Source organism: Emys orbicularis, chromosome 21 (assembly GCF_028017835.1).
Source record: "Emys orbicularis isolate rEmyOrb1 chromosome 21, rEmyOrb1.hap1, whole genome shotgun sequence".
NCBI classification, from domain to species: Eukaryota; Metazoa; Chordata; order Testudines; family Emydidae; genus Emys; species Emys orbicularis.
Genome location: NC_088703.1, coordinates 16074180 through 16096922, shown reverse-complemented (window position 1 = coordinate 16096922; position 22743 = coordinate 16074180). Strand labels below are relative to the sequence as shown.

General features: G+C 43.9%; 1 protein-coding gene across 1 annotated transcript; it reads right to left on the bottom strand.

The window, feature by feature from the left end:
• Positions 1 to 239: 239 nt before the first annotated feature.
• On the bottom strand, positions 240 to 18731 carry LOC135893191 (butyrophilin-like protein 2). The gene is made up of 4 exons (XM_065420990.1): positions 18650 to 18731; positions 7050 to 7391; positions 5534 to 5818; positions 240 to 835 (listed from the first exon to the last, which is right to left on the bottom strand). Exons 1-4 carry the CDS (start codon positions 18729 to 18731, stop codon positions 240 to 242), a joined length of 1305 nt encoding a protein of 434 aa, XP_065277062.1.
• Positions 18732 to 22743: the final 4012 nt, after the last annotated feature.

Genomic DNA, 22743 nt, shown 5'->3' with positions numbered 1-22743 from the left:
GTTATAAAATTAAGAATTCTTCAAAAGGGCCTATTAAAAAGTAGTTTAAATTACATTCTAACATCACTTTAATTTTTAGAAGATAGATTTAATAATACAGCTCCAAGAATTGGTATTTTAAAGGCAAATAAAGGGGAGAGTGATTATTATTGGTATCCCTTCTAACAGCAGACAGTCTGAAATCACTTCTGAAATCAGGAAACTGATCTCACAGTGACATGCATTAGAGCATCTAATAGCTACCCAATGGAAGAAGTGGAAATTCCATTATTTGGGGGTTTTAAAACAATAATAGACAAAGCAATAAAATGTGCTGTGGAGAAGGGACAAGCCTGCGCTGGCTCCTGGGGAGACAGAATAATAGAGTTTGATAAATCTGCTTTCTCCAGTTCTAGGCCTTTCTTACCTATAACCAAGACTTCAGTGATGATCTCTCTGTGAAATGAGTTGGCTGTGGCAGAACATACATATTTCCCTTTATCTTCCACATGAATATTGTTCAGTTTCAGAGAAATATTTCCTTTCCCAAACTCCTTTCCTTTAAAAACTTCTGCCTTTTTTTCATATTTCTTCCTGAGCCATTCTCTGCTGTTGACTCCATTTGGAGATAAATAACTCATTGAGCATTTGTCATCCTGTGGATAAGAATTAACCAGGGGGCTGATTGCATCATAGAGGTAGAGATAGATTGTCTTATTCTTCCCAGGTCCAACTTTCCTCCACTGCAGCTCCATGCTGGGGGGCAGATGTTTCGTAATCAGCCGGCAGGGAAGAATGGCATTTTCTCCAGTTACCGCAGTAATGATGCCATGTTCTGCCTCCACATCAAAGAAACCTGAAAAATGTTCAGGGGGTTATAATTGCACCAGCAGCACATAATGACTCATATTAATGTGTAAGAGAGAGTGAGTGAAAAAGAGGACAGCCCTAATTCTCCTCTTATTTATACTCTTTTTATAATAGTGTAAATTCAATAGCTTTGGAGGATTCACTCCTAATATACACACAGATAAGTAAAACAAGAATCCGAGCTATACTATCTTTTACATCTGTAGTGATCTCAAAAATAGTATTTGAAAAGAAACACTGAGTGGAACAGGTCTGAACTATGCTGCACCAAAGGCTTGTCTACACGGTGGGGTAATGCGCACTATGAGAGAGTGATTAATAAAATGCACCAATGTGTTGTGCATTAATTCGACTGTGTAGACTTTGATGACGCACACTAAAAGTTCCCTAGTGTGCTTTCCGGAATTACTGCTAACATAAGAACATAAGAACGGTCATACTGGGTCAGACCAAAGGTCCATCAAGCCCACTATCCTGTCCTCTGACAGTAGCCAATGCCAGGTGCCCCAACGGGAATGAACAGACAGGTTCTCATCAAATGATCCATACACTGTCACCCAATCTCAGCTTTTGTCTAACAGAGGCTAGGGACACCATTCCTGCCCATCCTGGCTAATAGCCATTGATGGACCTATCTTCCATGAATCTATCTAGCTCCCTTTTGAACCCCATTATAATATTTACCTTCACAATACCCTCTGTCAAGGAGTTCCAGAGGTTGACAGTGCGTTGCACAAACAAATGCTTACTTGTGTTTGTTTTAAACGTGCTACCTATTAATTTCATTTGGTAGCCCCTTGTTTTTGTATTATGAAAAGGAGTAAATAACACTTCCTTATTTACTTTCTCTATAATTTTACAGACCTCTATCATATCCCCCCTTAGTCACCTCTTTTCCAAGCTGAAGAGTCCCAGTTTTATTAATCTCTCCTCATATGGAAGCTGTTCAATATCCCTAATCATTTTTGTTGACCTTTTCTGAACCTTTTCCAATTCCAATATATCTTTTTTGAGATGGGGCGACCACATCTGCACGCAGTATTCAAGGTGTGGGGGTAACATGGATTTATATAGAGGTAATATGGTATTTTCTATCTTATTATGTATCCCTTTCTTGATGATTTCTAACATTCTGTTTGCTTTTTTGACTGCCGCTGCATATTGAGTGGATGATTTCAGAGAACTAACCACAATGAAAAGGGGAAAGCAGTGGATGTGTTATTCCTTGACTTTAGCAAAGCTATTGATATGGATTCCCACAGTATTCTTGCCAGCAAGTTAAAGAAGTATGGGCTGGATAAATGAACTATAAGGTGGATAGAAAGCTGGCTAGATCATCGGGCTCAATGGGTAGTGATCAATGGGTCCATGTCTAGTTGGCAGCTGGTATCAAGCAAAGTGCCCCAAGGGTCGGTCCTGGGGCTGGTTTTGTTTAATATCTTCATTAATGATCTGGAAGATGGCGTGGATTATACCCTCATCAAGTTTTCAGATGACACTAAACTGGGAGGAGTGGTAGATACGCTGGAGGGTAGGGATAGGATACAGAGGGACCTAGACAAATTAGAGGATTGGGCCAAAAGAAACCTGATGAGGTTCAACAGGGACAAGTGCAGAGTCATGCACTTAGGACGGAAGAATCCCATGCACTGTTACAGACTGTGGACCGAATGGCTAGGAAGCAGTTCTGCAGAAAAGGACTTAGTGGTTACAGTGGACGAGAAGCTGGATATGAGTCGACAGTGTGCCCTTGTTGCCAAGAAGGCTAACGGCATTTTGGGCTGTATAAGTAGGAGCATTGCCAGCAGATCGAGGGACGTGATCATTCCCCTCTATTTGACATTGGTGAGGCCTCATCTGGAGTACTGTGTCCAGTTTTGGGCCCCACACTACAAGAAGGATGTGGAAAAATTGGAAAGAGTCCAGCAGAAGGCAACAGAACAAGGAGTAATGGTCTCAAGCTGCAGTGGGGGAGGTTTAGGTTGGATATTAGGAAAAACGTTTTCACTAGGAGGGTGGTGAAGCATTGGAATGGGTTCCCTAGGGAGGTGGTGGAATCTCCTTCCTTAGAGGTTTTTAAGGTCAGTCTTGACAAAGCCCTGGCTGGGATGATTTAGTTGGGGATTGGTCCCGCTTTGAGCAGGGGGTTGGACTAGATGACCTCCCGTGGTCCCTTCCAAGCCTGATATTCTATAATTCTATGAATGACTCCAAGATCTATTTCTTGAGTGGTAACAGCTAATTTAGACCCCATCATTGTATACGTACAGTTAAGATTATGTTTTCAAGTGTGCATTACTTTGCATTTATCAACATTAAATTTCATCTGCCATTTTGTTGCCCAGTCACCCAGTTGTGAGAGATGCATTTGTAGCTCTTTGCAGTCTGCCTGGGACTTCACTATCTTGAGTAGTTTTGTATCATCTGCCGATTTTGCCACTTCACTGTTTACTCCATTTTCCAGATCATTTATAAATATATTAAATAGGACTGGGCCCGTTACAGATCCCTGGGGGACACCACTATTTACCTCTCTTATTCTGAAAACTGACCATTTATTCCTGCCCTTTCTTTCCTATCTTTTAACCAGTTACCAATCCATGAGATAAACTTCCTTCTTATCCCATGACTGCTTATTTTGCTTGAGAGCCTTTGGTGAGGGACCTTGTCAAAGGTTTTCTGAAAATCTAAATATACTATATCCACTGGATCTCCTTTGTTTGCTTGTTTACCCCCTCCAAAAATTATAGGAGATTGGTGAGGCATGATTTCCCTTTATAAAAACCATATTAACTATTTACCAACAAATTATGTTCATCTATCTGTCTGACAATTTTTTTCTTGACGATTGTTTAAACCAGTTTGCCTAGTATTGAAGTGAGGCTCACTCACCTGTAGTTGCCAGGGTCACTGCTGGAGCCCTTTTAAAAAATTGGCTATCCTCCAGTCATTTGGTACAGACGTTGATTTAAATGATAGGCTACAGATGACAGTTAGTAGTCCTGCAATTTCACATTTGAGTTCCTTCAGAACTCTTGGGTGAATACCATCAGGTCATGGAGACTTATTACAGTATAGTTTATCAATTTGTTCCAAAACCTACTCTAATGACACCTCAATGTGGGACAGTTTCTCAGATCTGTCACCCCAAAAGCATGGCTCAGGTTTGGGAATCTCCCTCACATCCTAAACAGTGAAGACCGATGCAAAGAATTCATTTAATTTCTCCACAATGGCCTTATCGTGCTTAAGTGCTCCTTTAGCATCTCGATTGTCCTTTGGCTCCACTGGTTGTTTCGCAGACTTTCTGCTTCTGATGTATTTAAAAATATTTTTGCTATTACATTTGAGTCTTTGGCTAGCTGTTCTTCAAATTCTTTTTTGGTCTTTCTAATTATATTTTTACACTTCATTTGCCCGAGTTTATGCTCCTTTCTATTTACCTCATTAGGATTTATCTTCCAGTTTTTAAATAATGCCTTTTTGCCTCTCACTGCTTCTTTTACTTTATTGTTTAGCCATGGTGGCTTTTTTTTGTTTCTCTTACTATGTTTTTTGGGGGTATACATTTAAGTTGAGCCTCTATTGTGGTGTCTTTAAAACGTTTCCATGCAGCTTGCAGGGATTTTACTTTTGGTGCTGTACCTTTTAATTTCTGTTTCACTAACCTCCTCATTTTTGCATAGTTCCCCTTTCTGAAATTAAATGCTACAGTGTTGGGCCACTGTGGAGTTTTCCCCGCCACAGGGATGTTAAATTTAATTATATTATGGTCACTATTTCCAAGCAGTCCAGCTATATTCACCTCTTGGACCTGATCCTGTGCTCTACCTCGGACTAAATCAAGAGTTGCCTCTCCTCTTGTGGGTTCCAGGACTAGCTCCTCCAAGAAGCAGTCATTTAAGGTGTCAGGAAACTTTATCTCTGCATCCTGTCCTGAGGTGATATGTACACAGTCAATATGGGGATAACGGAAATCCCCCATTATTACTGAGTTTTTTTTACGTTAATAGCCTCTCTAATCTCCCTGAGCATTTCACAGTCACTAACACCATCCTGGTCAGGTGATCTGTAATATATCCCACCTGCTATATTCTTATTTTTCAAGCATGGAACTACTATTCATAGATATTTTATAGTACAATTTAGTTCATTTAACATTTTTACTTCATTTGATTCTACGCCTTCTTTCACATATAGTGCCACTCCCCCACCAGCACGACCTGTTCTGTCCTTTCGACATATTTTATACCCTGGTATTACCGTGCCCCATTTTTTCCCTCATTGCACCAGGTTTCTGTGATGCCTATTATATTAACATCCTCATTTAATATGAGGCACTATAGTTCACCCATCTTATTATTTAGACCTTTTTAATTTTAAGTGCCAGCAATCTGGTTCCATTTTGATTTAGGTTCTGGTTTGGCTTTGGTTTACCATATTATTGCTTCAAACAATAATATGGTAAAGGAGACCTGGGAAACTTTAGTTAGCACCAGCTGGGGTCTACATGGACTAATTAATGTGCAACCCTTTAATGTGCTTTAGAAATCACACCCCATTCATGTGTGTTGGTGCTCCGTGTAGGCAAGTCTTGAATGACATGGTTGGCCACGAGGCAGGTGCATTTAGCCCGATTTTGTAAGAGCAGGAATATTTCCTTTGATGGTACTACATCTCTTACCAGAAATTGCAATAACTTTTTTGTGGTGCCTCTTCAGCAAGGGATTTCTTATAGTGCATGAGATAGTGTCAGAAGCAGTATCTGCTACCCTGAGTGTACTGTGGATTTGATACAGATCTGTCACATCTTTTTGGATTCTTGTTTCAGCCATAGCAGTTATTTTGTGTCCTGTGCTGTCAGTCCAGCGTACTTCAGGTTTTGGGTACCACCCTTGGGACGTACACCTCAGAGTGATTGAATTATTCTGCTGATGTTCTATAGTTAGGCGAGGTGCAGATCCAAAGCCTAGAGTGAAAACCAATTTCAGAAAATGTTAAACAGGCTGAAGAACTAGCTAACAAACCAAACAAAGAATGCTAATGATGAATGATCACCACTATCATTACAGTCACCATGTCCTATTGAATCTACACTGAACTATAATCTTACATTTCCAAGTATCTTAAATTCATAGAGAGCGATGTCCACCTCAAGAGATCACCAAACACTTCACCAGCTGATCCCAAACTGTATGTAGACATGATTTCATCGTATGTATGTGACAGCTTCACTTTTGGGATGGCAGCAGGTTAGTCAGCAAACAGTATTTTCAGAAATGGGGAGATCCACCTTTGTGCGGCCCATATTTTGGGCACATTCAGGGGCCCCACTAGGTCCCAATGTAAGTCAGAGCAGCTTTAGGGCTATTCTAACTTACACTTTGTTTCCCATTATCCCCTATGAGCCCTGGGAAGCAGAGTATAGCCAAAGCACAGTGTGCTCCAGCCATACCCCTACCAGCACTTAGCCTGCTCCCTCTCTCCCACAATCCTGACACACCCCTTACACCACATCCGGAAGCAAGGCCACTACAGAGCCCTTACATCAGTTCTACACTGGCCAAGGAGACCTTTCTCTGTACAAGGGGTAATATCAATGGTTCATTTCCATGTAAAAGGGCCTTAGTGTAACTGAGAATCAGGCGCAGTGTGTACAAACCACAGGTGGACAGTGACCTCACAGTTCCGCAGGACTCTAATGTACTGCCTGGGTGCATGTGCGTGCATGACGGGAGGTAATGGCCCAGCTTTCCCCCTTCCCTTTAGTCATTTTATTGCTGTTGTACAACAGCAGCACACACAATGCAGGGGGATGAGGATTGCACATGCCACCAGCAAAAAGCCAGAGAAAAAGGTACATGAGGTATGCATGTTGTGTGCATACACTGTGTATAATTTGCATATACTATGTGAGATGGACACCAAACTGCTGAAGCTTCTCTGACTCCCAGTCCAGCACTTCTCTCCTCTTCCTTCCCAGTCCATCACTTCCTCTGCCCACCTCCCATAACACTGCACACACATGGGTGTTTCTCCTTCCCCTGCCAGCTGATGAACCCTCCCTGTTGGGAGGAAAGGATTAAATGGAAATACAGCTGCTACACACAGTGCAAGGCAATGGAGAATCAGCGCCACTGTGATCAATGCAGCATTGTTCCCTGCCAGCAACACTCTTCTATCGACATCTCCATGCTTACCTGGAACAGTCACCTGGACGATGTCTTCTTTATAGACACCATTGCTTGTCACTGCACACACATACCGCCCACTATCTTCTACTTGCACTGGAAGGAGCTTCACCATAATGACTCCATTCCCATATCGTCCTTTGATCCTGTGCCGGTCCCCAGCCCAGCCCAGCTCAGTCCCTTTTTCTGTGCTATTGTAAAAATATAACGTCGTATTTTTGTTCCTTTCCAGTTTGTACCAATGCACTTGAATGTTAGCGGGGACCTTTCCTATGAGATGGCAGGACAATGTCATAGCTTGTCCAACCAAGACAACTGCAGGAGCAACATGCGCAGTGAGAGTAAAATCACCTGCAAGAAAGGAAATAAATCATGATCACTGATTTTCTTCAAAAGCTTGAAATTGGTGTAGACAGAACAAAAGAAAAACTAGATGCAATTTCTGAGATACAACAACAGTGCTATCTTTCCTGGGAGAAATTCACCCCATCTAACCTAATTACCCCCTTCAGAATGGAGAGAGTGTTTGAGCTCCTCACTGATAGCTCAGTTATGCACAGATTTGAGCACGAGGTGGTGCAGACTGAACTTCTCAGGGGTCAGTGCAGGATGCAGGGCCGGCTCTAGGTTTTTTGCTGCCCCAAGCAAAAAAAATTTTGTCTGCACCCCACCCCCTGGGCTCTCTCCTTCCCCCCTCCCAACTGCACCCTCCTGCCACCCCAGCCCTGGGTCACTGGTAACTCGCTCCCAGGGCGGGTCATTCAGCAGGAATTTTGGATGTTCACAGCACACAGACAGGATTGGTTCCCATATGGTTACAGAACTGCAGTAAAGTGGAACAATTTTCAGCTTGTGTGATGGGAGGATATCTGGATGCATATTATAAGACTGTCCTACATAAATGAGGAAAAGTTGAGGTGCCTTTATTATTCTTTGTTCCATTCTTTGTTTCTATGGGGAATTTGCCAATGCACTCACTGTCTTCCTTTTAAACAAATAAAACTAAAACTAAAAAAAAAAAAAAAAAAAGGCAATGGCTATTGAAAATAGCAATTCCAGTCCTAATAACCACTGGGAAGCATTTCTTGCTCAATTTATTCTACTTTTTCCTACAGCAAGTTACAGTGGATCAGTATATTTGATTTGGGAGAAATGAAGTAACGGCTGCCCAAATTGAGCTTGAGCACTCTTGAATTTTGAGGGTGTTCAAATCTGGAAGGCAGGTGCTAGATTCCCTTTCTGAATATTAGCTAAATCTGGAAAAGAAAAGACAATTTCTGCTTCCATGGCTCAGAAGTGTAAATCCTCCTATGTGCCTGGTACTGTATCTAAAGCTGCCCAGTCTAGTAGAGCCTCCCCTCCCTTACTTTTCATTTTAAATTCTAGTGGGATCCATGTACCTCCCTTGCTAGGCTTCAGATAGAGAGGTGCACTGTCCATTTAGTCCTTATCTTAGATCGACACCCCCCCCCCAGTGTAGACCAGGCCTCTTGTACACATGTATATACCATACCAGTAGCTCCTTTCCTAGATCACTGATAAAACCATTGGCAGGTAGCTACCCCTCCTTCATGTGCAGGTGATACAAAAGCCTTGCTAAGCAATCTCTCATCCTGAGTGACCCCCATCATTAATGATCTGGATGATGGGATGGATCAGCAAGTTCACAGATGACACTAAGCTGGGGGGAGAGGTAGATACGCTGGAGGGTAGGAATAGGGTCCAGAGTGACCTAAACAAATTAGAGGATTGGGCCAAAAGAAATCTGATGAGGTTCAACAAGGACAAGTGCAAAGTCCTGCACTTAGAACAGAAGAATCCCATGCACTGCTACAGGCTGAGGACCAACTGGCTAAGCAGCAGTTCTGCAAAAAAAAGACCTAAGTATTACAGTGGACAAGAAGCTGGATATGAGTCAACAGCGTGCCCTTGTTGCCAAAAAGGCAAACGGCATATTGGGCTGCATTAGTAGGAGCAATGCCAGCAGATCGAGGGGAGTGATTATTCCCCTCTATTCGGCACTGGTGAGGTCACATCTGGAGTACCGTGTCCAGTTTTGGGCCCACCACTACAGAAAGGATGTGGACAAACTGGAGAAAGTCCAGCAGAGGGTTACTAGGGGGCAGGGGCACATGATTTATGAGGAGAGGCTGATGGAACTGGGCTTATTTACTCTGCAGAAGAGAAGAGTGAGGGGGGATGTGATAGTAGCCTTCAACTACCTGAAGGGGGGGATGTTTTGGTGAATGTGATTTAAGATAAAGCCAGTGAAAACAATGGGAAATAATCTTCCTCTTTCCAGAGCAGATGCACTTCAGTCTGCCTGAACAAAGATGAAGGTTCAAGTGTTGCTCTCATTTACACCTGTACAACCTCAGTGAAGCTAATAAGGGGCTAATGGGGTTAACAGAGGGGAGAATTTGCCCTGGATATTTTCACTGCATTGAATGTGCTCCACAAAGAGAGAGACTGAGCTCCAGCCAAATCCCCAATCACTGCACCTTTACAGATTGTGCCTCAGCCTGAACAATCCCATCACTCTTCACAAACTTTAAAAGAAAAAAAAATCAATCAAAAAATGGACAAATATCACTGTTCTTTGTCCTTAATAGACGGTGTTAGGATACAGATACTCAGGCCTGACTGCAAAGGCCTATACTTTAAGAATTTAGGTGTATTCTTATCACTTAGCTAGTTATAGAGATAAAAGAATCAAAATCACTGTCTGCCAGTTTAGGAGGAGTGCTAGGCAGAGATGGGCTCCACCTTAGGAAGAGAGGGAAGAGCATCTTCGCAAGCAGGCTGGCTAACCTAGTGAGGAGGGCTTTAAACTAGGTTCACCGGGGGAAGGAGACCGAAGACCCAAGGTAAGTGGGGAAATGGGATACCAGGAGGAAGCGTGAGCAGGAGAGTGCAAGAGGGGAGGACTCCTGTCTCAGACTGAGAAAGCGGGACGATCAGCGAGTTATCTTAAGTGCCTATACACAAATGCAAGAAGCCTGGGAAACAAGCAGGGAGAACTGGAAGTCCTGACACAGTCAAGGAACTATGATGTGATTGGAATAACAGAGACTTGGTGGGATATCTTGCATGACGGGAGTACTGTCATGGATGGTTATAAACTGTTCAGGAAGGACAGGCAGGGCAGAAAAGGTGGGGGAGTTGCATTGTATGTAAGAGAGGAGTGTGACTGTTCAGAGCTCCGGTATGAAACTGCAGAAAAACGTGAGAGTCTCTGGATTAAGTTGAGAAGTGTGAGCAACAAGGCTGATGTCGTGGTGGGAGTCTGCTATAGACCACCACACCAGGGGGATGAGGTGGACGAGGTTTTCTTCTGGCAACTAGCAGAAGTTACTGGATCGCAGGCCCTGGTTCTCATGGGAGATTTTAATCACCCTGATATCTGCTGGGAGAGCAATACAGCGGTGCACAGACAATCCAGGAAGTTTTTGGAAAGTGTAGAGGACAATTTCCTGGTGCAAGTGCTGGAGGAACCAACTAGGGGCAGAGCTCTTCTAGACCTGCTGCTCACAAACCGGGAAGAATTAGTAGGGGAAGCAAAAGTGGATGGGAACCTGGGAGGCAGTGACCATGAGATAGTCGAGTTCAGGATCCTGACACAAGGAAGAAAGGAGAGCAGCAGAATACGGACCATGGTCTTCAGAAAAGGAGACTTTGACTCCCTCAGGGAACTGATGGGCAGGATCCCCTGGGAGAATAACATGACAGGGAAAGGAGTCCAGGAGAGCTGGCTGTATTTTAAAGAATCCTTATTGAGGTTGCAGGAACAAACCATCCTGACGTGTAGAAAGAATAGCAACTATGGCAGGCAACCAGCTTGGCTTAACAGTGAAGTCCTTGCTGATCTTAAAAACAAAAAAGAAGCTTACAAGAAGTGGAAGCGTGGACAAATGACCAGGGAGGAGTATAAAAATGTTGCTCAGGCATGCAGGAGTGAAATCAGGAAGGCCAAATCACACTTGGAGTTGCAGCTAGCAAGGGATGTTAAGAGTAACAAGAAGGGTTTCTTCAGGTATGTTAGCAACAAGAAGAAAGTCAAGGAAAGTGTGGGTCCCTTACTGAATGAGGGAGGCAACCTACTGACAGAGGATGTGGAAAAAAACTAATGTACTCAATGCTTTTTTTGCATCTGATTTCACAAAGAAGGTCAGCTCCCAGACTGCTGCACTGGGCAGCACAGTATGGAGAGGAGGTGACCAGCCCTCTGTGGAGAAAGAAATGGTTCGGGATTATTTAGAAAAACTGGACGAGCACAAGTCCATGGGGCCGGATGCGCTGCATCTGAGGGTGCTAAAGGAGTTGGCGGATGTGATTGCAGAGCCATTGGCCATTATCTTTGAAAACTCATGGCGATCGGGGGAGGTCCTGGATGACTGGAAAAAGGCTAATGTAGTGCCCATCTTTAAAAAAGGGAAGAAGTAGGATCCGGGGAACTACAGGCCAGTCAGCCTCACCTCAGTCCCTGGAAAAATCATGGAGCAGGTCCTCAAGGAATCAATTCTGAGGCACTTAGAGGAGAGGAAATTGATCAGGAACAGTCAGCATGGATTCACCAAAGGCAAGTCATGCCTGACTAACCTAATTGCCTTCTAAGATGAGATAACTGGCTCTGTGGATGAGGGGAAAGCAGTGGATGTGTTATTCCTTGACTTTAGCAAAGCTTTTGATACGCTCTCCCACAGTATTCTTGCCAGCAAGTTAAAGAAGTATGGGCTGGATGAATGGACTATAAGGTGGATAGAAAGCTGGCTAGATCGTCGGGCTCAATGGGTAGTGATCAATGGCTCCATGTCTAGTTGGCAGCCAGTTTCAAGCGGAGTGCCCCCAGGGTCGGTCCTAGGCCGGTTTTGTTCAATATCTTCATTATTGATCTGGAGGATGGCGTGGACTGCACTCTCAGCAAGTTTGCAGATGACACTAAACTCGGAGGAGTGGTAGATACGCTGGAGGGTAGGGATAGGATACAGAGGGACCTAGACAAATTAGAGGATTGGGCCAAAAGAAACCTGATGAGGTTCAACAGGGACAAGTGCAGAGTCTTGCACTTAGGACAGAAGAATCCCATGCACTGTTACAGACTGTGGACCGAATGGCTAGGAAGCAGTTCTGCAGAAAAGGACTTAGGGGTTACAGTGGACGAGAAGCTGGATATGAGTCGACAGTGTGCCCTTGTTGCCAAGAAGGCTAACGGCATTTTGGGCTTGATAAGTAGGGGCATTGCCAGCAGATCGAGGGACATTATCATTCCCCTCTATTCGACATTGGTGAGGCCTCATCTAGAGTATTGTGTTCAGTTTTGTGCCCCACACTACAAGAACGATGTGGAAAAATTGGAAAGAGTCCAGCGCAGAGCAACAAAAATGATTAGGGGGCTGGAGCACATGACTTATGAGGAGAGGCTGAGGGAACTGGGATTGTTTAGTCTGCAGAAGAGAAGAATGAGGGGGGATTTGATAGTTGCTTTCAACTACCTGAAAGGGGGTTCCAAAGAGGATGGATCTAGACTGTTCTCAATGATAGCAGATGACAGAACAAGGAGTAATCGTCTCAAGTTGCAGTGGGTGAGGTTTAGGTTGGATATTAGGAAAAACTTTTTCAGTTGGAGGGTGGTGAAGCATTGGAATGGGTTATCTTGGGAGGTGGTGAAATCTCCTTCCTTAGAGGTTTTTAAGGTCAGGCTTGCCAAAGCCCTGGCTGTGATAATTCAGTTGGGAATTGTTTCTGCTTTGAGCAGGGGGTTGGACTAGATGACCTCCTGAGGTCCCTTCCACCCCTGATATTCTATGATTCTATGATAAGGGCCTTCTCTTACTGTGACAGTCTGCGACCTGGTTCTTAGACTAAGCCTTTGGCTAAGCAGTAGAGGCAGCCATAAACTGGGAAATGTATGGTCACATCCTCACATTCCAAACTAGTCACATTGAAATAAGGTGTTATTGGGCTCTTAGGAATACAATTCTGTCCTGATATTCCTATCACCTCCAGAGAAAGGGAAGAGCCTAGAAGATGTAAAAGGAAACTTAGTTTGATAGCATCCTGTCTGGCAATGACTCACTTATCAATAGCTGGGATGTGAAATCCTCATTTCTGTATTGTTCTATCACTGTAGTCTCCACTTCCCTATTGTTTGTCTGTATAATCTCTGTCTGGTTCTGTAATTGTTTCTGTCTGCTGTATAATTAATTTTGTTGGGTGTAAACCAATTAAGGTGGTTGGATATAATTGGTTAAATAATCATCTTACAATATGTTAGGATTAAGCAACAGAGGGTCCTGTGGCACCTTTAAGACTAACAGAAGTATTGGAGCATAAGCTTTCGTGGGTGAATGCCCACTTCATCAGACGCAAGTTAGGATTAGTTAGTTAAATTTCAGTAAAATGATTAGTTAAGGTATAGCTAAGCAGAACTCAAGTTTTGCTATATAGTCTGCAGTCAATCAGGAAGTACGGGGGGAATGGGAACAGGGACTGGGGGTGGGGGAACTGGAATCATGTTTTGCTAAGGGGGGGAATGGGAACAGGGAATGGGAACAGGAACAGGGACACAGGTAAGGCTCTGTGGTGTCAGAGCTGGAAAGGGGGACACTAAGGAAGGAAACTGGAATCATGCTTGCTGGAAGTTCACCCCAATAAACATTGAATTGTTTCCACCTTTGGACTTTGGGTAGTGTTGCTCTCTATTCATGCGGGAAAGAAAGACCAGGGAAGTGAGAGGGTGAAGGGATAAGCCCCCTAACAGACGGCTGCCATACTAACAGTGGCATGGTTGAGCAAAAGGGCACATGAAGGACTCATGTTAGAATCATAGAATATCAGGGTTGGAAGGGACCTCAAGAGGTCATCTAGTCCAACCCCCTGCTCAAAGCAGGACCAATTCCCAACTAAATCATCCCAGCCAGGGCTTTGTCAAGCCGGGCCTTAAAAACCTCTAAGGAAGGAGCCTCCACCACCTTCCTAGGTAATGCATTCCAGTGCTTCACCACCCTCCTAGTGAAATAGTGTTTCCGAATATCCAACCTGGACCTCCCCCACTGCAACTTGAGACCATTGCTCCTTGTTCTGTCATCTGCCACCAATGAGAACAGCCGAGCTCCCATCCTCTTTGGAACCCCACTTCAGGTAGTTGAAGGCTGCTATCAAATCCCCCCTCATTCTTCTCTTCTGCAGACTAAACAATCCCAGTTCCCTCAGCCTCTCCTCATAAGTCATGTGCTCCAGACCCCTAATCATTTTTGTTGCCCTCCGCTGGACTCTTTCCAATTTTTCCACATCCTTCTTGTAGTGTGGGGCCCAAAACTGGACACAGTATTCCAGATGAGGCCTCACCAATGTCGAATAAAGGGGAACAATCACGTTCCTCGATCTGCTGGCAATGCCCCTATTTATACAGCCCAAAATGTCGCTAGCCTTCTTGGCAACAAGAGCACACTGTTGACTCATATCCAGCTTCTCGTCCACTGTGACCCCTAGGTCCTTTTCTGCAGAACTGCTACCTAGCCATTCGGTCCCTAGTCTGTAGCAGTGCATGGGATTCTTCCGTCCTAAGTGCAGGACTCTGCACTTATCCTTGTTGAACCTCATCAGGTTTTTTTTGGCCCAATCCTCTAATTTGTCTAGGTCCCTCTGTATCCGATCCCTACCCTCTAGTGTATCTACCACGCCTCCTAGTTTAGTGTCATCTGCAAACTTGCTGAGAGTGCAGTCCACACCATCCTCCAGATCATTAATAAAGATATTAAACAAAACCGGCCCCAGGACCGACCCTTGGGGCACTCCGCTTGAAACCGGCTGCCAACTAGACATGGAGCCATTGATCACTACCTGTTGAGCCCGACGATCTAGCCAGCTTTCTATCCACCTTACAGTCGATTCATCCAGCCCATACTTCTTTAACTTGGCGGCAAGAATACTGTGGGAGACTGTATCAAAAGCTTTGCTAAAGTCAAGGAATAACACATCCACTGATTTCCCCTCATCCACAGAGCCAGTTATCTCATCATAGAAGGCAATTAGGTTAGTCAGGCACGACTTCCCCTTGGTGAATCCATGCTGACTGTTCCTAATCACTTTCCTCTCCTCTAAGTGTTTCATAATTGATTCCTTGAGGACCTGCTCCATGATTTTTCCAGGGACTGAGGTGAGACTGACTGGCCTGTAGTTCCCCGGATCCTACTTCTTCCCTTTTTTAAAGATGGGCACTACATTAGCCTTTTTCCAGTCATCCGGGACCTCCCCCGATCGCCATGAGTTTTCAAAAATAATGGCTAATGGCTCTGCAATCTCATCCGCCAACTCCTTTAGCACCCTCGGATGCAGCGCATCCGGCCCCATGGACTTGTGCACATCCAGTTTTTCTAAATAGTCCCAAACCACTTCTTTCTCCACATAGGACTGGTCACCTTCTCCCCATATTGTGCTGCCCAGTGCAGCAGTCTGGGAGCTGACCTTGTTCGTGAAGATAGAGGCAAAAAAAGCATTGAGTACATTAGCTTTTTCCACATCCTCGGTCACTATGTTGCCTCCCTCATTCAGTAAGGGGCCCACACTTTCCTTGACTTTCTTCTTGTTGCTAACATACCTGAAGAAACCCTTCTTGTTACACTTAACATCTCTTGCTAGCTGCAACTCCAAGTGTGATTTGGCCTTCCTGATTTCATTCCTGCATGCCTGAGCAATAGTTTTATACTCCTCCCTGGTCATTTGTCCAATCTTCCACTTCTTGTAAGCTTCTTTTTTGCGTTTAAGATCTGCAAGGATTTCACTGTTTAGCCAAGCTGGTCGCCTGCCATATTTACTATTCTTTCTACACATCAGGATGGTTTGTTCCTGCAACCGCAATAAGGATTCTTTAAAATACAGCCAGCTCTCCTGGACCCCTTTGCCCTTCATGTTATTCTCCCAGGGGATCCTGCCCATCTGTTCCCTGAGGGAGTCAAAGTCTGCTTTTCTGAAGTCCAGGGTCCGTATTCTGCTGCTCTCCTTTCTTCCTTGTGTCAGGATCCTGAACTCGACCATCTCATGGTCACTGCCTCCCAGGTTCCCATCCACTTTTGTTTCCCCTACTAATTCTTCCCTGTTTGTGAGCAGCAGGTCAAGAAAAGCTCTGCCCCTAGTTGGTTCCTCCAGCACTTGCACCAGGAAATTGTCCCCTACACTTTCCAAAAACTTCCTGGATTGTCTGTGCACCGCTGTATTGCTCTCCCAGCAGATATCAGGGTGATTAAAGTCTCCCATGAGAACCAGGGCCTGCGATCTAGCAACTTCTGCTAGTTGCCAGAAGAAAGCCTCATCCACCTCATCCCCCTGGTCTGGTGGTCTATAGTCTATGTTGTGTAGCAACTAATGGGTGCAACTTCCCCCAACTGCTCAGAGATAAATACGTTATGTTAATAAGATGGCAAGAAAAGAAAGAAAATATATGGAATTGCCACAGGACTCTATTTGCAGGAAAATGACAGTAACCAGCTGCACCTGTCAATATATTGCACTAGGGTTACAGGGTCCTCTACCTGTTCCAGTCCTCTCCTGGAGCCGTCTCCTTCCTAGGCCCAAAAGAGCCAGTGTATCTCATGTATCTCTTTATTATCAATTTTAAGTTCACACATGAAGAGAAAATTACAATTCCATCATAACTCATTTGCTACTCTCAGCCTTTGGTTTTCTGTATTTGCTTTTGTATCTCTTAAATAATATCCAGAAGACAGCCCTGGTACCAGCGTCTCATCCGGTGAGAGAGATGAGGGGGTCAAGGACATAAAATGACACTAACTGACAACAACTGCTAATTATAACAGCACATTTAAAGATGGAACAAGATGAGAGCATGGTCCCACCATCGAGCCTTCACAGTAAGAAGGAACTGAAGGATGCGTGGAGTGGCTCCACCCTTTATCTCCCTGGCTCAGAGCATGAGGGACACCAGGGCACAGGTGAGGTCCCCTCTACTGGTACCATTAGCAAAAACTCTCTGGAACTGGCACATGAGAAACACAGCTAATGTAATGGGCATAGGCAATTACTCAAAGCACAACAAAGATGGCTTATCACAATGGAATCAAGTCTGACAGTCCAAAAAGATGAGAGAAAGAGCAAGCAAAAATACCTCCTTTTTCAGCCGATGTTTTTTGTTTATTTCTGTTTTGGCCAGAAAATGTTGATACTTACATTTACAACAAAAATTGAAATTTTCTGTGGAAACAATTGACTCCATTACTGAATGAGTTATTCTAACCAGGTTTAACTCTGTTTAGCTTAGTAGCTCTGAAAGTTCACAGGGCACTATGGAGTGGGTCTCTGCCAACAGTTAAAACTCCCCTTTAGACTGTGATGTGGGAAAGCACAGGTGCCTAACTTCTAGATTATGATGAAACTCCTCCATGCCGTATTCCCTGTTTATAGCAAAATTGCCCTTCTGCTTTTGCCCTGACCCCTGGGCTGCTCCAAGCCAGAGCAGAAAAGTCTCCCCATGGAAGGCAGCCCCAGAACATTTCATGGTGACAACTGAAACCTCAGCAGCTAAGGAGCAAACAAGTCTCACTGAGAATGATCGTGCATGGTGGGATGGAGAGCAGAGCTAGGCTTACACACACACACACACATACAGAGACACATGCACACACACACACACACATCTATAATCAATGTTTATTTTTAAGCATTTTTTCTATGTTTATCTATTGAAATTTTCAGAGTTTTGCAGAATTATGGGGTTTAGACTTTTAAATTTTTTTTTATCAATTTAAAATTTCAGAGTTTCGTGAAATTTGAGGGGAGACACACACCGACAATTATTTAATGACTGTAGATTCTGGGATTCAAAAAGTGAAAGCATATAACCATTAAAACAGAAACTGTCAACAGCATATGTTGAAATGTTAGCCTTAAATCAAACTCTAAGAAATTCTCAAGCCCCAGTTTTAGATTAGCAGCAATGGAAATATTTTCTCGTCAGTTTGTGTGCATACAGTGAAATCAACATTTACCGATACCAATAAAAATCTAATCCTTCCAAGCTTAGTTATGGTCCTGCTTTCTGCCTAACCCTTTTGGGTGGCTTGTGCATCTGGAAGAAGTAGGAGAGAGTAGTCCCTGAATGCAGGAAAAGCAATTGTACCTGGCCATTGCCAATCTTTCTGGTTCTTTGGAATAGGAACAATCATTCTGTTAGTTTAGGCTTCTCCTAACAATATCCACTGGTAGGGTAAATGTCCCATCTAAGCAGCAGTGTCACTGTGCTTTCATCCTGAAACACGGCTCTTTGTACTTTTCAGCAGCTTGAGGAGGGTGACTAATGACTTGTGTCCAGACAAGGAGCTTGTCTGGTCATTCCCCTCTCCCCCGGTTAATGAAGCAGGGTCACTGAGATTTTACACACATCTGAGATCATGTAAAAACAGCTGAAGAGATAGACAGGCTCCAGAACATAGTGATGTTATTCCCACCACAATGCCATTAGATCTCCCAAAATTTGTTTGGATTTTCCTCTTTATATTGCATCATGGTTTCCTTACACAGTATTTAGATAGGCAGCAATGGATATGTATATATTTATTATCTAATCAGTAGTTAATAAAAAATGGTGTTCTTACCCTGAAACCAGTTCATGTAATAAATAAATGGAACGCTGGAGAAAACGGTGGAGATGGACAATATTTTGATTCCCATGTGCATTGTGAAATGATTTCAATATAATTCATCCAACTCTCTGCCAATGAAAATTGTAAACATCACAAACTGTAACATGAGGTGTACACAGAACTAGAGCTGGTCAGGAATTCTTCTACAATGTGACTGCATCCAAAAATGCTTATTCATCAAAATCAAACAGCACGCCTGGCCAGGGGAGTCTGGACTTCTGTATCAGAGGACTCCCCAAACTTTAGGGGACTCCCAGGGCCGGTGCAAGGAAGTTTCACGCCCTAGGCAAAACTTCCACCTTGCCCCCCTCCAGCCCTGCTGCAGCTCCCCGCCCCCCCTCCGCCTTGAGGCGCTCCCCCCCCCCCGCAGCAGCTTTCCCATCCGCCCTGAGGTGCCCCCCACCGCGGTAGCTGCCCCCCGGGAGCCGTGCGGCAGCTCCCCACCCCAGCTCACCTCTGCTCCACCTCCTCCCCGAGCATGCCGCCCCCGCTCTAATTCTCCTCCCCTCCCAGGCTTGCGGCGCCAAACAGATGATTGGCGCTGGAAGCCTGGGAGACGGGAGAAGTGGAGCGGCGACCGTGCGCTCGGGTAGGGGGCATAGGAACGATGTAAAAAAAAATTTGGGGCACCGCTTTTTGGTGCCCCTAAATCTTGGCGCCCTAGGCAACCGCCTAGTTTGCCTAAATAGTAGCACCGGCCCTGGGTACTCCCCATATAGCTAAGGGAGTCTCTAGGACTTGGGGCAGCCAGCTGCTCGATTTCATTTTGGGAAAGCTGAATCAAAACCATTTGATTTTAAATAAATATTTTTTCAGAATTTCCTTTATCTGAGAAACTTCAAACTTTCCACAATGTGTTCGGAATCAAAATTAAAACTTTCAAAATTTCAGAATTTACAACAGAACGGAAGTTTTGAATTTTGACCAGATCTATACAAAACTGCATTCATTTTACATGGCAACTTTTACTTTCCTGAAAAACAAAACACTAAGAAAAAATTACTCTTTGTGGAAGTAGACTGAGGGAAGACAAGGTAATTCCTGTGATATTTAGTTAACCCTAGACACTTTCCCCTGTCAGTGTCTGCATGTGGGTGACGTAAACTCAGCACATTCAGTGATTCTATTCTGGGCTATGTGAAATATGCTGATTTTTCAAGCCAAGTTGCTAACAGGAAAATGTTCTCACTGAAAAAGTGAAACAAAACACACACAAAACAAATTAGTACAAATCTCCTCCTTTGCTGGATGGGGCTTGTGTAGAGTAAACATGACATGGCATTCACCCATTGTGGTCTGTAGAACAAGACTGGGGAATTTGTGCTTCTTTTTTATTATTATTTCTGCGGAAGATGTTATGAAGGAATTTATCCTCCGCTGATCTCACGTGAGAACTTTTCACTAACACAAAAATTATTTAAAAGAGAAAATTCAAATTCTAACTCACGATGTATTGTCTTGTATTGTCTTGTAAATTCACCGTATTTCTTTTTCCAACAATGCTGATTCAACTGCTACTCAGATGACAGTCACACACCTTGTAAAGTAGAGACCAACATAGGAGAAGTAAGTACTTAATGTCTCAGTGAGTGAGCCTTGAAGAAGCAGGCCATGTAGTAACAATTTATGTTCAGCTACTGCAGTATTTTTCTTTCCAGAGGGCTTCACAAACATAACAAATTCAAATATCAATTACTTCCTTGTACAAAGTACAAAGTACAATGCTGCTAGAACAGGAAATTTAACACTTCATTCACCTGAATGCTACCTTTAAAAACTGCCACTGCGTAATTGCTGCTAGTGAAGCCGGAGCAGTTATTTCCCAAAGTTATTTGTTAAGTGAGGAGTGAAAAATGAAAGCAGCTTTCTCGGTGGGGGATGGGTGGAAAGGGAGCAGGTAGGGCTGTGGATTTATTGCTCTGCAAAATAGGAATTTTGAGCTGTGCTCTGAAAACAGGGTGAGAACACAGTATAGCTGTGTACAGCAGTTCACCACAGATCTCACTGGTTTGTTGTTTAATGCACTCCAAGATCATTCCGTGGTGTCAGAAGTGCTGAATGAGAATGAGACTGCAGTCATTTTGAGGTTAACTTCTGTGTTTGAAACTGAAAGCACAGTCACCAGGACCAGATGGTACTCACCTAAGAGTAATGCACCTTGGAAAACATAATCCCAACTATATGTATAAAATGATGGGGTCTAAATTAGCTGTTACCACTCAAGAAAGAGCCCTTGGAGTCACCATGGATAGGTCTCTGAAAACATCTACTGCCTCACATGACCTTCTCATAAACAAACTTGGGAAATGCAATCTACACAAAGCTACTATAAGACGGGTGCAAAACAGGTTGGAAAAATGTTCCCAGAGAATAGTTATCAGTGGTTCACAGTCATGACAGAAGGGCATATCGAGTGGGTCCCTCAGGGATCAGTTCAAGGTCCATCTAGCTCAGTATCCTGTCATCCAACAGTGGCCAATGCCAGGTGCCCCAGATGGAATGAACAGAACAGGTAATCATCAAGTGATCCATCCCCTGTCGCTCATTCACATTTTCTGGCAAACAGAGCCTACGGACACCATCCTTGCTCATCCTGACTAATAGCCATTGATGAACCTATCCTCCGTGAATTTATCTAGTTCTTTTTTTTTAAACCCTGTTATAGTCTTGGCCTTCACAACATCCTCTGGCAAGGAGTTCCAGAGGTTGACTGTGTGTTGTGTGAAGAAATACATCCTTTTATTTGTTTTAAACCTGCTGTTTATTAATTTCATTTGGTGACCCCTAGTTCTTGTGTTATAAGAAGTAGTAAACAACACTTCCTTATCTAATTTCTCTACACAGTCGTGACTTTATAGACTTCAATCATCTTTCCCCTTAGCCATCTTGTTTCCAAGCTGAAAAGCCTCAGTCTTATTAATCTCTCCTCATACGGAAGCTGTTCCATACCCCTAATCATTTTTGTTGCCATTTTCTGAACCTTTTCCAATTCCAATATATCTTTTTTGAGATGGGGCGACTACATCTGCACACAGTATTCAAGATGTGGGTGTACCATGTATTTATATAGAGGCACAATGATATTTTATGTCGTATTACTTATCCCTTTCTTAATTATTCCCAGCATTCTGTTCACTTTTTTAACTGCTGCTGCACATTGAGTGGATGTTTTCAGAGAACTATCCATAATAATTCCAAGATCTCTCAACAAGGGCACACTGTCGACTCATATCCAGCTTGCAGATGACACTAAACTGGGAGGAGTGGTAGTTACGCTGGAGGGTAGGGATCAGATACAGAGGGACCTAGACAAATTAGAGGATTGGGCCAAAAGAAACCTGATGAGATTCAACAAGGACAAGTGCAGAGTCCTGCACTTAGGATGGAAGAATCCCATGCACTGCTACAGACTAGGTACCGAATGGCTAGGAAGCAGTTCTGCAGAAAAGGACCTAAGGGTTACAGTGGATGAGAAGCCAGATATGAGTCGACAGTGTGCCCTTGTTGCAAAGAAGGCTACGGCATTTGTGGCTGTATATGTAGGGGCATTGCCAGCAGATCGAGGGACGTGATCATTCCCCTCTTTTCGACATTGGTGAGGCCTCATCTGGAGTACTGTGTCCAGTTTTGGGCCCCACACTACAAGAAGGATGTGGAAAAATTGGAAAGAGTCCAGTGGAGGGCAACAAAAATGATTAGGGGGCTGGAGCACATGACTTATGAGGAGAGGCTGAGGAAACTGGGATTGTTTAGTCTGAAGAAGAGAAGAATGAGGGGGGATTTGATAGCTGCTTTCAACTACCTGAAAGGGGGTTCCAAAGAGGATGGATCTAGACTGTTCTCAGTGGTACCAGATGACAGAACAAGGAATAATGGTCTCAAGTTGCAGTGGGGGAGGTTTAGGTTGGATATTAGGAAAAACTTTTTCACTAGGAGGGTGGTGAAGCACTGGAATGGGTTACCTAGGGAGCTGGTGGAATCTCCTTCCTTAGAGTTTTTTAAGGTCAGGCTTGACAAAGCTCTGGCTGGGTTGATTTAGTTGGGAA